This window comes from Chionomys nivalis, chromosome 5 (genome assembly GCF_950005125.1).
Source record: "Chionomys nivalis chromosome 5, mChiNiv1.1, whole genome shotgun sequence".
Classification (NCBI taxonomy): domain Eukaryota; kingdom Metazoa; phylum Chordata; class Mammalia; order Rodentia; family Cricetidae; genus Chionomys; species Chionomys nivalis.
Window position 1 is genome coordinate 91,259,134 of NC_080090.1, and position 15,633 is coordinate 91,274,766.

Genomic DNA, 15,633 nt, shown 5'->3' on the forward strand with positions numbered 1-15,633 from the left:
ATGGTTGGTAGGTGTATGCATTGCTTCTGAAAACCTAGTAATTCCTTCAGTAATCAAACATTACTGTTTCAGTCTTCCAGCCTAGAATATACCCCAGGGAAATGGAAGTGCACAACTTGCTCACTTTCCTGGATGCCTGGAGCAGCTTTATTCATTAGATACAAAACTTGGGACCATACCAGATGTCCTTCAGTGGGAATGGCTAAAAAGTTGTGATCTATTTGTACAATGGAATTTCATTCAGCCATTAAAAGGGTAGAAGATCCATTAATGCTGCTGTACATGGAAATTTTAAAAAAAACACACAGCCGGGCGGTGGTGGCGCACGCCTTTAATCCCAGCACTTGGGAGGCAGAGGCAGGCGGATCTCTGTGAGTTCGAGACCAGCCTGGTCTACAAGAGCTAGTTCCAGGACAGGCTCCAAAACCACAGAGAAACCCTGTCTCGAAAAAACCAAAAAAAAAACCAAAAAACAAAAAAAAACAAAAACAGTATTTAGTGAAGGAAAGCGACCATAAATGAGCATTCAGTATATGGTTTCACTCATAAATAAGAATCAACAAGCAACTTAATTGGAACAAAATCTAAATAAGTAAACTGGGTTTAGTAGCCATCCTCTTAATCGCAGCATTCATGAGGCAGAGGCAAGAGGGTCTCTGAGTCAGAGACCAACATAGTCTACATAGTAAGTCCCAGGATAGCCAGTGCTCAGTAGACGCTGTCACAACAACAACAACAACAGCAATAATAATAATCCCCCCCCAAATGAGTAAAGTAGTATTTGATTAGGGCATGGGGTCTTTTTCTTCCTTCCTGTCTCCCTTCTTTCCTTCATACCTACCCCCATCTTTGTTTTCTAAGAAGTGGTCCTATATAGCCCAGGCTGCCCTCAAACTTATTATGTAAAAGAGAATGGCCTTGAACTTCTGATCTTTCTGCCTCTAATGCCTGGGTGCTGGTATTATAGGTGTGTACTACCATACCTATGTGATGCAGGGGCTAGAGCCAGGCAAGCATTCAATTGAGCTGCAACCCCAGCCAAGGACATAGGATTCCTTCTTGAGGTGATAAAAATGTTCTAATATCTGTAGCAGTTAAACTGCTACAAATCTATGCATATCTAAAAAGCCACTGAACTCTGCATTTGTCATGTTTTGTATGGAAGTGTGAATTCTGTTTCCAATAGGGCTGGTTTTAAAAGTAGAATATTCGGGCTGGTGAGGTGGCTCAGCAGGTAAGGAGCTCACATGATGGAAGGAGAGAACTGACTCCCACACCTTGTTCTCTGACCTCCACACATGCACCATGGTATATGCCCCATCACAAACAAATGCAATTTTATAAAAGTTATCTATAATCACTTTCAAATATAATGTTGTTGCGTGGTGGCTCTTCTAGCCCATTCTGCATTTCCCTTTGCTTCCCAAATATGAGCTTAGGAATTCTTTTGTTTTAAGACCCTGTCTCACTTGCCTGAAACGCCTGACATAGACCCAGCTGGTTTCAAACTCACAGAGGTAAGCCTTTGCTTCCTCAGTGGTGGAATTGATCGCAGGGGGCAACCACTCCCAGCCTCCAGCCTCCTTATTAGAATAGTTTTGTTCTTTGAGAATTTTATATGTTCATACAATGTATTTTGACCATATTCATCCCTCCCTTAATTCCCCCTCACTCCTTCCAGATCCACCCCCACCCTATTTCCCAGGCTTCCAGTATTCTTTAGAGTATGCGCCACCTCTGGCTTCTTGGCATCTGATGAATAGGTGTAGTGGAGATAGATTGCAGTCAGAAATGGTTTTTGTAATCTCTACTCCATGCCAATCATATGGTTTACAATAAGCTTGAGATAAAACACCCAGGAAACAATTGCTCATGCGATGCATAGTCTCCAGGAAGAGTGGAGAAGCCCCCCATGACACTTAACACTGTACTGTGGCGGTCAGATGTTAGATTGATCAAACTTCAAGCTGGGGATGGACTTGCCTAGCATGTGCGAGACCCTGGGTTCAGCCATTAGTGTCACAGGGGAGATGCTCAAGTGTCTACGCTTCTGAAACTCGGGTATTGGTTTCTGAAGGAGACAGACAACACCTGTAAGGCGATCTGTGCCTGTCTGTATACAGTCTTATCCCATGAACCTTCAGATAGTCTGCTTAGGAGTCCATTTTCAGGGCGGTGGTGGTGCTTTTAATCTAGCACTTGGGAGGCAGAGTCAGGTGGATCCTGTGAGTTCAAGGCCAGCCTGGTCCACAAAGTGAGTTTCAGGACAGCCAGAGATACACAGAGAAACCCCATCTCAAAAAACCAAAACAAACAAAAGTCCGTTTTAATTCAAGATTAAAGAGCCCTTCCAACGTCTTCTCTCTGTGGCGGCAGTTTGGAATCTTAGGTTTCTTCTGTTATTGATGTGGTTGAAAGGAAAAAATCTGTGACAGAATCAGGTATTGGCAAGCATTTTTCCAGTGCTTTGTTTGTTTGTTTCACAAGACAGGGTTTCTCTGTGTAGCTCTGGCTGTCCTGGGTCTTGCTCTGTAGACCAGGTTGCCCTGGAACTCAGAGATCCTCCTGCCTCTGCCTTCCTTAAAGACATGCACCACCACTGCTCAGCATTTTCTCAGCTTAATCTGTACACAGATCTTTAAATATGACTACACAAACATTAAAGAAAGCAAAATATTTCATTAGCATGAAAATATGTCAGGTTGGTGTAGCTCAGTTGGGAGCGTGCCTGCCTAGTATACATTCATAGTGATCCTCATGCCTTAGTCCCTTGAGTCCTAGAATTAGAGTTGTGAGGATTATACTACTTAGGTAACTTGATTTATTTTTAAATTGTGTGTGTGTGTGTGTGTGTGAGAGAGAGAGAGAGAGAGAGAGACAGACAGACAGACAGACAGACAGACTCTGAGGCTATCAGATGTGAGCCATCTGATGTCAGTCCGAGACTGAACTTAGGTCTACTGCAAGATCACTGTGCCATCTTTACCACGGAACCATCTCTTTGGCCCCTTAGACTAGCTTTTTGAAACTGGTTTTCATTTGGAAATGACAGGAAACAGGGCCTTTGTTCCTTATTAAAAGGAAGGACATACTGCATACATGGGTTTCCTACTCTGGCATTCAGCTTTGCTGCTTGTCTTTTCATCTTGACAGATACTTTGGTAAAAGGCGTCAGTGGGATTGTAGAGGGGCATCAAACCTTGGCGAACTTCACCAGCTGCTAAGTGACGTAATGATCAGAAGACTAAAGAGTGAAGTCCTCAGCCAGCTGCCCCCTAAAGTCAGACAACGCATTCCATTCGACCTCCCGCCAGCAGCTGTCAAGGTGAGCGCCTGTATTTACTTGAAAGTCTTACTTTAAACCTTATGAATTAAGCTATTAAAGATTGTATATCATACTTCACAGAAAAGAATGCTTTCTTAAAACAGGTTTGATTAGTAGAATTCTATTGGTTTTTTATCATTTCAGGAAAAGCACAAGAAAATTTTAATTATCAAATATTTGAACAGATAAAGTTCCTAGTGATTCAAAAAATTTCTACTGAACATAGGAAAAACCTCTATGATTTTAAAACTATATAGTATTAAGGATTCATAATATAATTAGTGAGAGATACTGTGTTTCCTGTTCTGTGGATACATACACACACAAAGCTGGGGCCGAGGCTGGGGCGATGGCTCCATGGGTGAAATGCTTGCTATGCAAGTGTGAGGACTTGACTTGAGCATCTCAGAACCCAAGTAAAACTGGTACCATAGTAGGTGCATCTGTAACTCCAGGGCTGCCAAAATGAGATGGGGCAGAGACATGAGTCTCCAGAAACTTTCAGGCCATAGCGTGAACAACAGCAGACCCTGTCTCAAGTGAGCGGGGAGGTGAGACCCACACACTAGTTGTCCCTGACTGCCCCCTACACATATGCCATAGAGTGCATGAATGCATGCATACATGTACACACAGAGAGAGACACACACATCACACACATGAAAAAAATTTAAGTATAAATAGCTATATCGTAGAATAACTTGAATATACCCCTGTTCTTGAAATCTGAAACCCCAGTGGTAACATTGCAGGATGTAATATTTAGCATATATGAAAGCCAAATGTTTGTTTTCCCTGTTCCTCAACTAGATTTAATTTTGGATAGCACTGTACCTATACAGTCTCTGGATGTGACTGAGTGAACAAGAAGTTTTTCATTGTTACATCTTAGAAGTTAAATAAGTGTCTTATAAACGTTGGATACTATGGTATTTCTCAAATAAGAATGATCTTATTTTCTTTATTTGCTATTTTAACATTAGCAAGAAAAATGAAATGAAGAATCAATTTATGATCATATAATATTTTATGTAACTAATGTTTCTTTCATCCTTATTCTTGTTTAAATAATACATCTTACTACCAATATAAATTGTACCACCCAGTTTTCTTATGTGTTCAGATCTTTTTTGCTTCATACACTGTTTTTAAAGAGGAACTTTCAGTTGTTTGAATTATGGTATGACATAGCTTGTCACTGCCTTCTCTCATTAGCATAGACATCTTGCCGATCTCTGCATTGTGATTTTAGATTTTAGATGAACACATTGTTATCTATGGGAATTTTCTTTTTTCCTTTTTTTTTTCTCCCTTTTTTTGTTTTTGTTTTTCGAGACAGGTTTTCTGTGTAGCTTTGGAGTCTTTCCTGGAACTAGCTCTTGTAGACCAGGTTGGCCTCGAACTCACAAAGATCTGCCTGCCTCTGCCTCCCAAAAAGGCGTATGCCACCACCGCCTGGCGGGAATTTTCTTTTTATAACTTTCTATAGCTGAGCGGTGGTGGTGCACGCTTTTAATCCCAGCACTTGGAAGGCAGAGGCAGGCGGATCTCTGAGTTCGAGGCCAGCCTGGTCTACAAGAGCTAGTTCCAGGACAGGCACTGAAGCCACAGAGAAACCCTGTCTCAAAAAACAAACAAACAAACAAACAAAAAACCCTTTCTTTACAGAGAAGGGGGAAGTAGGACCTGCCGCATGATTGAATTAATTGTTCTGTTCTTGATGCTATATTCTTAAACAGTGTTGTTCCTTCCCATGTAGGAACTGAATGCCAGCTTTGAAGAATGGCAAAAACTAATGAGAGCTCCAAATTCAGGTGCCGTGGAGACAGTTATGGGGTTGATAACGCGCATGTTTAAACAGACTGCGATTGCCAAGGTACTCCTGATTGGGCCATTATGTATTCGTTTTCATAAAAAGTTTTCAATGTGTTTTAATTTACCCAATTGGTTATTTATATGCTACAACATAACTCTCCCATTTTTTAATTATTATGGAAAACCAAACTATTGAAAACAGACAGCAGTAGGAGAACATTACTTTTTATAATTTCCCATACACGCCTTCTTTAAGGATGTACAGATGGTCCTCTTATTAGCTTTTGGCAATGATTCCTATATGATTCCTGCAAATAATCTTTTAAAAGGTTGAACCAATCATCTTTTTGTTTTGTTTTTGTTTTTCAAGACAGATTTTCTCTGTGTAAAAATCCTGGCTGTCCTGGAACTCGCTCTGTAGACCAGGCTGGCCTTGAACTCAGAGATCTGCCTGCCTCTGCAAGCAACAACAACAACAAAAAACTGTATAGATCGGAAGCCAGCCCACGGTTGTACACATCTTTATCCCAGCACTTGGGAGGCAGAGGCAGGTGGATCTCTGTACGTTCAAGGCCAGCCTTAGGAACAGAAGGAGTTCCAGGACAGCCAGGGCTACACAGTGAAATCCCATCTTGTATAGCTAGGGACCATAAAGAGGGTTGATGGTTGTTCTGGAGGATTTATTTGGGTTCAGTTCCCCGCACCTGCATTGTGGCTCACAACCATCATTTGTAACTCCTGTTCCAGGGGACCCTACTCTCTCCTCTGGCCTCTGTGAGTGCTGCATACATGTGGTGGGTGCATAGATATACATGCAGGCAAACTCATGCACATAAAATAAAAATAAATAGCTCTTTAAAAATAGGTCAAAACCAGAACACAGTATAAAGCCTTGAGTTCAGTTTTTTCATGTTCTCTAAAGCTCTTAGTTCAATCCAGGATGTAACATAAGTAATTTTTTCTTTCTGTCACACCCTGTGTCTCCTCCAATGTGTCAAAATACAGCTTAGTGTTTATATCTTCAGGTAGTTAGTAGACTTTTACGGCATTCCAAATTTTAGGATGTCCCTCAATAGTAGGATATGCTATTATAAATAAAAATAATATCATCATCCATGTATCTGCTTATTTTGTCATCACTTTCATTGTTTTTCATTGTACAAGTCAGAGGACAACTTCAGGAGTTGGTTCTCTCCTCTCTTTTCTATGTCAGTCTCTGGTTTCTGTGGCTGAACTGCCTACTCCGAGCTTGCTGGCCCGCAGACTTCTGTTACTTCTCCTATCCCCACCTCTCATCCTGCCTTAAGAGTGCTGAGGTTACAGGTGTGGGCTACCATATCCAGCTGTTTACACGGAATCCAGGGACCAACTTGAAGTCACCAAACTTAACAAGCACTTTTACCTACTAAGCCGTCTCTCCAGCCTTAGACATCATTTTTATCTCTTGAAGGGTAGAAATCTAGATATAGAATTGTCAGAGAAACACATGCTTAACTCCCAAAACACTTTGCCAAAATGTTACAGACGGTTTTACCACTTTGCATTTCTGCCAGCATAGCCTGAGAGCTCCAGTTGTCTCACATCGTGGTCAGCACATGGTGTTGTCATCTTTCATTTTTTGCAACTATGAAGTGCCTTTTTATTTTGTTTTCATTTGTTTGTTCCTAAGTCGATGTTATGTTGGACATATTTTTATATTCCTTTTAGTTAGTTATTTTCTCTTGTGAGTTATCTACCTAAATTAGTCTCCTATTAATATTGGCTTATAAGGATTCTTTATGTTGAGGAATGACTCTTCATACAGATCTGGATATCTTTGCAAATTTCGCCCCCAACCCTGTGTATTCTATTTATTTATTTATTTATTTATTTATTTATTTATTTATTTATTTGGTTTTTTAAAAATTTGTTTGTTGGTTTTTGAGACCGGTTCTTGCTGCATAGCACTAACTGTCCTAGATCTTACTACACAGACCAAATTGGCCTCAGATTCAGAGATCCACCTGCCTCTGCTTCCTGAGTTCTGGAATTAAAGGTGTGTGCCACCATGCACTGGAGTTATAGGCAGTTCTGTCATCTGCCATGGGATGCTGGGAACTGAATATGGGTCCTCTGGAAGAACAGCTGGTGCTCTCAACCACTGAGCCATCTCTCCAGCGCCCCTATTTTTACTTTCTTAAATGCTGTTTTAGAGAACAGAAATTTGTAATTTTTAAATATTTCTTTTTTGGTTTTTCAAGACAGAGTTTCGCTGCAGACCAGGTTAGCCTCGAACTCACAGAGATCCACTTGCCTCTGCCTCCCTGACTGCTGGGATTAAAGATATGTACCACCACTGCCCAGAAAATATTTCAGTGTGTCCTTTTTATTCTTCTTTTCTTGATTTTTGAGTCCTGAGAAACTTTTGCCTAATACAAATTTACAAAGATACCACATTTTCTTCTAATAATGCTATAGCTTTAGCATGAATATGAAGTCTATGAAGATTTTGAGAGTTAATTCTGTTTTGTTTTATTTTTATTTTTGTTTTTAGACAGGATCTTAATAGGTAGCCCTAGTTGGCCTGAAAGCTGGCCTTGAACTCACAGAGATCCTCCTGCCTCTTATTCCAAAGTGCTTGGATTAAAGGTGTGAGCCACCACTCCCAGTTTAGAGTTAATTCTTTACATAACATAAAGATGGAGATTCAAGATTTTTTTTTAATTTAAGAGGTGTGTGTGTGTGTCTCCATTCCCGTTACAGACTCCATTATCCCATCACAACGCTCGCTCCCTTGTATTGTCACATGCTTTTCTTGTTCCGTCACAGTGGCCTGATGCTCAATCATAATGTTCCATTGTCCACCTACGCTCCAATGTTCCTTCACCATTCTCCGCTATTGTTGTATTAGGAGGAGCGGGCTGCGTCCCGCCACCCAGCTATCTTAACCCCCAAAATAACCACACAGAAATTGTATTAATTAAATTACTGCCTGGCCTTTTAGCTCTAGCCTCTTAGTGGCTAACTCTCACATCTTGATTAACCCAATTCTATTAAATCTGCGTATCACCACGTGATGGTGGCTTACCGGCAAGATTCTAACCTATGTCCATCTCAGGCCGGAGATTCATGGCGTCTGCCTGTCTCTGCTTTCTCACTCCCAGAGTTTTGTTCTGTCTTCCCCGCCTACTTGTGTTCCGCCCTATCAACTAGGCCAAAGCAGCTTCTTTTTATTTTTTTTTTGGTTTTTCGAGACAGGGTTTCTCTGTGGTTTTTTGGAGCCTATCCTGGAACTAGTTCTGTAGACCAGGCTGGTCTCGAACTCACAGAGATCCGCCTGCCTCTGCCTCCCGAGTGCTGGGATTAAAGGCGTGCGCCACCACCGCCCGGCAAGCAGCTTCTTTAATAACCAATGAAAGCAACACAAATACAGAAGAGCCTCCTACACCACATTATCCTCTCCCAGGGTATTTCTCTCTTATCAGAGAGCTCTGTTGTGCCATCCCAGTACTCTGCTGTACATCACACCGTTTCACTGTGCCAAAATTGCTCTGTTATCCTGTCACAGTGCTCCATGACTCTCTCCAGTGACAGTGTTTCTTGAGGTAGAACAGCCTTCACAGGGGTTGCCTAAGACCTGGAAAAGTGTAGATGATTACATTATAAGTCATAACAAATATATAAAATTTGCAAAAGTACAGTTATGGAGAGGCAACAAAAATATTTTTTATTTATTATGTATGCAGTGTTCTGCCTAAATTTATCCCTGCAGGCCAGAAGAGGGCACCAGATCTCACTACAGAAGGTTGTGAGCCACCATGTGGTTGCTGGGAATTAAACTCAGGACCTCTGGAAGGACAGCCAGTGCTCTTAACCACTGAGCCCTCTCTCCAGCCCCAATAAAAATAATTTTATGACTATAAAATTACAATGTCTCTGCGGTCCCAACAAATTTTTTTTTTTTTTTTTTTTTTTTTTTGGTTTTTCAAGACAGCGTTTCTCTGTGGTTTTGGAGCCTGTCCTGGAACTAGCTCTTATAGACCAGGCTGGTCTTGAACTCACAGAGATCCGCCTGCCTCTGCCTCTGCTGGGATTAAAGGCATGCGCCCGGCCAAAAGTAATTTTATGGCTATAAGATTGCATGAGGACTTGCTGGAGAGATGTTGTTGGTTAAGAGTATTGACCACTCTTCCAAAGGACCCTAGATCAGTTCCTAGTACCCACATGGTGCTCACAGCTGTTTGTAATTCCGAGATCTGGCACTGTCACATATGCAGGTAGAACACCAATGCACATAAAATTTTTCTAAAAATTACGTGAGTACTAAATGGTTGCAGCATTAGGTAGGTTGAGAACCACAGCTCTATTTCATCATAGTGCTCAATTGTGCCATCACAATGCTCCATTGCTCCATCACAGTGCTCCATTGTTCTGTCGTAGTGCTCCATTGTGCCATAATAGTGCTCCATTGTTCTGTCACAGTGCTCCATTGTGCCATAATAGTGCTCCATTGTTCCATCACAGTACTCCACTGTTTCATTACAGTACTCTATTGTTTTATCACAGTACTCAATTGTTCTATCACAGTGCTCCATTTTTCCATCACAGTACTCCATTATTCCATCACAGTGCTCCATTGTTCCATCACAGCGCTCCATTGTTCCATCACAGTGCTCCATTGTTCCATCACAGCTCTCCATTCTTCTCATAGTGCTCCATTCTTCATCACACTGTTTCATTGTTCCATCACAATGCTCTATTTTTTTCATCACAGCGCTCCATTGTGCCATAACAGTGCTCCATTGTTCTATCACAGTGCTCCATTGTTCCATCACAGTGCTCCATTGTTCTATCACAGTGCTCCATTGTGCCATAACAGTGCTCCATTGTTCCATCACAGTGCTCCATTGTTCTATCACAGTGATCCATTGTTTCATCACAGTGATCCATTGTTCCATCACAGTGCACCATTGTTCTATCACAGTGCTCCATTGTGCCATAACAGTGCTCCATTGTTCCATCACAGTGCTCCATTGTTCTATCACAGTGCTTCATTGTTTCATCACAGTGCTTCATTGTTTCATCACAGTGCTCCATTGTTCCATCACAGTGCTTCATTGTTTCATCACAGTGCTTCATTGTTTCATCACAGTGCTCCATTGTTCCATCACAGTGCTCCATTGTTCCATCACATTGTTTTATTGTTCTATCACAGTGCTCCATTGTTCCATCACAGTGCTCCATTGTTCCATCACAGTGCTCCATTGTTCTATCACAGTGCTTCATTGTTTCATCACAGTGCTTCATTGTTCCATCACAGTGCACCATTGTTCTATCACAGTGCTCCATTGTGCCATAACAGTGCTCCATTGTTTCATCACAGTGCTCCATTGTTCTATCACAGTGCTTCATTGTTTCATCACAGTGCTCCATTGTTCCAACATAGTGCTCCATTGTTCCATCACAGTGCTCCATTGTTCCATCACAGTGCTCCATTGTTCTATCACAGTGCTTCATTGTTTCATCACAGTGCTCCATTGTTCCAACACAGTGCTCCATTGTTCCATCACAGTGCTCCATTGTTCCATCACATTGTTTCATTGTTCTATCACAGTGCTCCATTGTTTCATCACAGTGCTCCATTGTTCCAACATAGTGCTCCATTGTTCTATCACAGTGCTCCATTGTTCTATCACAGTGCTCCATTGTTCTATCACAGTGCTCCATTGTTCTATCACAGTGCTCCATTGTTCCATCACAGTGCTCCATTGTTCCATCACAGTGCTCCATTGTTCTATCACAGTGCTTCATTGTTTCATCACAGTGCTTCATTGTTCCATCACAGTGCACCATTGTTCTATCACAGTGCTCCATTGTGCCATAACAGTGCTCCATTGTTCCATCACAGTGCTCCATTGTTCTATCACAGTGCTTCATTGTTTCATCACAGTGCTTCATTGTTTCATCACAGTGCTCCATTGTTCCATCACAGTGCTTCATTGTTTCATCACAGTGCTTCATTGTTTCATCACAGTGCTCCATTGTTCCATCACAGTGCTCCATTGTTCCATCACATTGTTTTATTGTTCTATCACAGTGCTCCATTGTTCCATCACAGTGCTCCATTGTTCCATCACAGTGCTCCATTGTTCTATCACAGTGCTTCATTGTTTCATCACAGTGCTTCATTGTTCCATCACAGTGCACCATTGTTCTATCACAGTGCTCCATTGTGCCATAACAGTGCTCCATTGTTTCATCACAGTGCTCCATTGTTCTATCACAGTGCTTCATTGTTTCATCACAGTGCTCCATTGTTCCAACATAGTGCTCCATTGTTCCATCACAGTGCTCCATTGTTCCATCACAGTGCTCCATTGTTCTATCACAGTGCTTCATTGTTTCATCACAGTGCTCCATTGTTCCAACACAGTGCTCCATTGTTCCATCACAGTGCTCCATTGTTCCATCACATTGTTTCATTGTTCTATCACAGTGCTCCATTGTTTCATCACAGTGCTCCATTGTTCCAACATAGTGCTCCATTGTTCTATCACAGTGCTCCATTGTTCTATCACAGTGCTCCATTGTTCTATCACAGTGCTCCATTGTTCTATCACAGTGCTCCATTGTTCCATCACAGTGCTCCATTGTTCTATCACAGTGATCCATTGTGCTGTCACAGTGCTCCATTGTTCCGTCACAGTGCTCCATTGTTCCGTCACAGTGCTCCATTGTTCTATCACAGTGCTCCATTGTTCTATCACAGTGCTCCATTGTTCTATCACAGTGATCCATTGTGCTGTCACAGTGATCCATTGTTCAGTCTCAGTGCTCCATTGTTCTATCACAGTGCTCCATTGTTCTATCATAATGCTCCATTGTCCTATCACAATGTTTTCTAGCTCCATCCATTTTCCTGCAAAATTCAAGCTGTCGTTATTTTTTTTCTGCTGTGTAGTACTCCGTTGTGTAAATGTACCACATTTTCCATATCCATTCTTCAGTTGAGGGGCATTTAGGTTGTTTCCAGTTTCTGGCTGTGACAAACAAAGCTGCTATGAACATAGTTGAACACATGTCCTTGTGGCACAATTGAGCATCCTTTGGATATATACCCAAAAGTGGTATTATTGGGTCTTGAGGAAGGTTGTTTCCTCATTTTCTGAGAAATCGCCACACTGACATCCAAAGGGGCTGTACCAGCTTGCACTCCCACCAGCAATGCAGAAGTGTTTCCTTTTCCCCACAACCTCTCCAGCATAAGTTGTCATCATTGTTTTTGATCTTGGCCATTCTTACGGGTGTAAGATGGAATCTCAGAGTTGTTTTGATTTGCTTTTCTCTGATGACTAAGGATGTTGAACATTTCCTCGAGTGTCTTTCAGCCATTTTAGATTCCTCTGTTGAGAGTCCTCTGTTTAGGTCTGTACTCCATTTTTTTTTATTGGATTATATGTTCTTTTGGTGCCCAATTTCTTGAGTTCTTTGTATATTTTGGAGATTGGACCTCTGTCTGATGTGGAGTTAGTGAAAATCTTTTCCCATTCTGTAGGCTGTCGTTTTGTCTTGTTGACCGTGTCCTTTGCCTCACAGAAGCTTTTCAGTTTCAGGAGGTCCCATTTATTAATTGTTTCTCTCAGTGTCTGTGCTGCTGGGGTATTTAGGAAGTGGTTCCTTGTGCCAATGTGTTCAAGTGTACTTCCTACTTTCTCTTCTATAAGGTTCAGTGTGGCTGGCTTTATGTTGAGGTCTTTGATCCATTTGGACTCGAGTTTTGTGCATGGTGATAGATATGGGTCAATTTTCATTCTTCTACATGTTGATATCCTGTTATGCTAGCACTACTTGTTAAATATGCTTTCTTTTTTCCATTTGTTTTTTTTTTTTTTTTTTTTTTTTTTTTGCTTCTTTGTCAAAGATCAGATGTTTGAAGATGTGTGGATTGATATCCGGGTCTTCTATTTGATTCCATTGTGTCTTCCTGTCTGTTCTTATGCCAATCCGAGGCTGTTTTCAGTACTATAACTCTGTTGTAGAGTTTGAAGTAAGGGATTGTGATGCCTCCAGAAGTTCTTTTATTGCACAGGATTGTTTTGGCTATCCTGGATTGTTTTGCTTTTCCAAATGAAGTTGAATACTGTTCTTTTGAGATAATTGAAGAATTTTGCTGAGATTTTGATGGGCATTGTGTTGAATCTGTAGATTGCTTTTGGTTAAACTTTTGTTTTTTAAGTTTTATGTTTGAAAGACATTTTTATAGGAATGAAAATGCAAAACATTAATTGGAAGAAAAGATCTACATTCTTTCGCGCCTTCATTGTCCCGTGCTGTAGTTGTCATAAGTTCTCATTTGATTGGTGGTCACTGTTCACATTGTACGGACAGTCACACATCCCCCTCCAGCTCTAACTCCATTTCGCTGACAGCGTTTTTCTTGCTGTTAATAACCATGTGCTTGTTTTGTTTGCTTATCTGTCTTTGTGCTTAATGCTAAATATAGAATGCTTCTTTAAAATAAGAGAAAGAGCTCTCATTTGTTTGTTTGTTTTGTTTTTTTGAGATAGGGTTTTTCTGTAACAGTCATGCCTATCCTGGAACTCACTTTGTAGACCAGGCTGGCCTCGAACTCACTGAGATCCACCTGCCTGTACTTCCTGAGTGCTGGGTTTAAAGGCATGAGCCATCACTGCATGGTGAGAAAGAACTCTTTAGGTGATTTTTGTCTGTGTTAAGAAGCTGTAGTTGTCAGTTGTGAGTGATGGTTGTTAGTAGGACGTTGACATCTAACTTATTAAGACCCTTGAAAGAAAAGAGATTAAAATCAACTGTCTCCAAATTGAGTTGCAATCTTAAAAATAAAGTGCCAATTCCTGGCACTCAGCTTCTGGAGATTTTAGTCATCCTTCTTCCCTTCCACACCAGAAGCTCTGTTTTCAGCCACCAATGTATTTTCGATGTTTTTCTATTCCTGGATACAGCAAGAAACCATTAGTTCCTGTTGTTAAAAAAAAATTGGGATGCTTAATACATTCCCCCCATATGTTATTGAGTTTCAGTAGTTAATGTCTGCTCTAACTGTGAATAATACAGTGTATCCACCATGTAGGTTAAGTGGGTTTATTATGAATTATTACTATGGGGTAACTATTTATAGGCCACTTCTGTTTTCTATGACAAAATGTGTTGCTGAGTTCTCACATACCAGTTTGAAAATTGAATTGAAGGCCGGGCGGTGGTGGCGCACACCTTTAATCCCAGCCCTTGGGAGGCAGAGGCAGGTGGATCTCTGTGAGTTCGAGACCAGCCTGGTCTACAAGAGCTAGTTCCAGGACAGGCTCCAAAACCACAGAGAAACCCTGTCTCGAAAAACCAAAAAAAAAAAAAAAAAAGAAAAAAGAAAAAGAAAAAAAGAAAATTGAATTGAAGTCATAGAGATTTTATTTTTTTATTTTATTTTTTTTTTTTTTTGGTTTTTCGAGACAGGGTTTCTCTGTGGTTTTGGAGCCTGTCCTGGAACTAGCTCTTGTAGACCAGGCTGGTCTCGAACTCACAGAGATTCACCTGCCTCTGCCTCCCGAGTGCTGGGATTAAAGGCGTGCGCCACCACCGCCCGGCGTCATAGAGATTTTAGATGGGTTATTACAGTGTATGCATTAGTGTTGAAGCTTCATTTTTAAAAACAAAACAAAAAAAGTGTAACATTGAATCCCTATTTCACCATGCTGAAGGGGCGTGATGAAAATAGCACAGTGTCGACTTCTCAAAGAATCTGAAGCCTTTAGGAGAGACCAGTGAAATAGACAGTCACCTACAACCAGAACTAGGTGGGCAAGCACCCCCACCACTGGGCTTTCCAGTTCCAACACGAAAGACTGTTTTTTCCTCTGTCTATTGTATCTTATCATATTTAGTGTGAATGAAATTGATACAAGGAGGATTCCTCAGAATTAGAGTCAGCATGATAGCCTCTGAGGAGGCGGCAGATATTCAGGGCTGAAGAAATGAGTCAGAGATAAAGTAAGCATACTGCTCTTGCCGAGGATCAGACTTGATTTGAAGCATCTGCATCACTTGGATCACAACTACCTTTAATTCCAGCCCCAGAGAATCCAACACCTTCTTGTGGGCATCTGTAGCAGCATGTACATACATAATTTTAAAAAATCTTTTTAAAGATCTATTTCTTTTATGTGTGTGGGTGTTTTACCTGTATGGGCACCATATGCATGCAGTACCTGTGGAGGACAAAATGGGGTCAGACTCCCCTGTACTGGAGTTACAGGTGGTTATAAACCACCATGTAGGTGCTGGGACCTGAACCCGAGTCCTCTACAAGAGCATCAAATGCTCTTAATCCACTGACTTATCTCTTCAGCCCTCGAATAAATCTTTTTATAAACAAGATATATGTAGTATATTTGGTTCAGCCAATTATCACTTATTGGGAGCACATTACAATATTGTCTCAGTTTTAGAGAAAACTATTTAAAGAGAAATGCCAGTTTTTTAAT

The 15,633-nt window shown here is 41.1% G+C and overlaps 1 protein-coding gene across 2 annotated transcripts in view; it reads left to right on the forward strand.

Moving 5' to 3' along the window:
- Zranb3 (zinc finger RANBP2-type containing 3) overlaps positions 1-15,633 on the forward strand; it is a 162,927-nt gene that overhangs the window by 95,679 nt on the left and 51,615 nt on the right. For both annotated transcript variants that reach the window (XM_057770825.1, XM_057770827.1), the window contains exons 7-8: positions 3,154-3,325; positions 5,085-5,201. In XM_057770825.1, the coding sequence (XP_057626808.1) occupies positions 3,154-3,325; positions 5,085-5,201 (289 nt within the window). The remainder of the gene's footprint in view (positions 1-3,153; positions 3,326-5,084; positions 5,202-15,633) is intronic.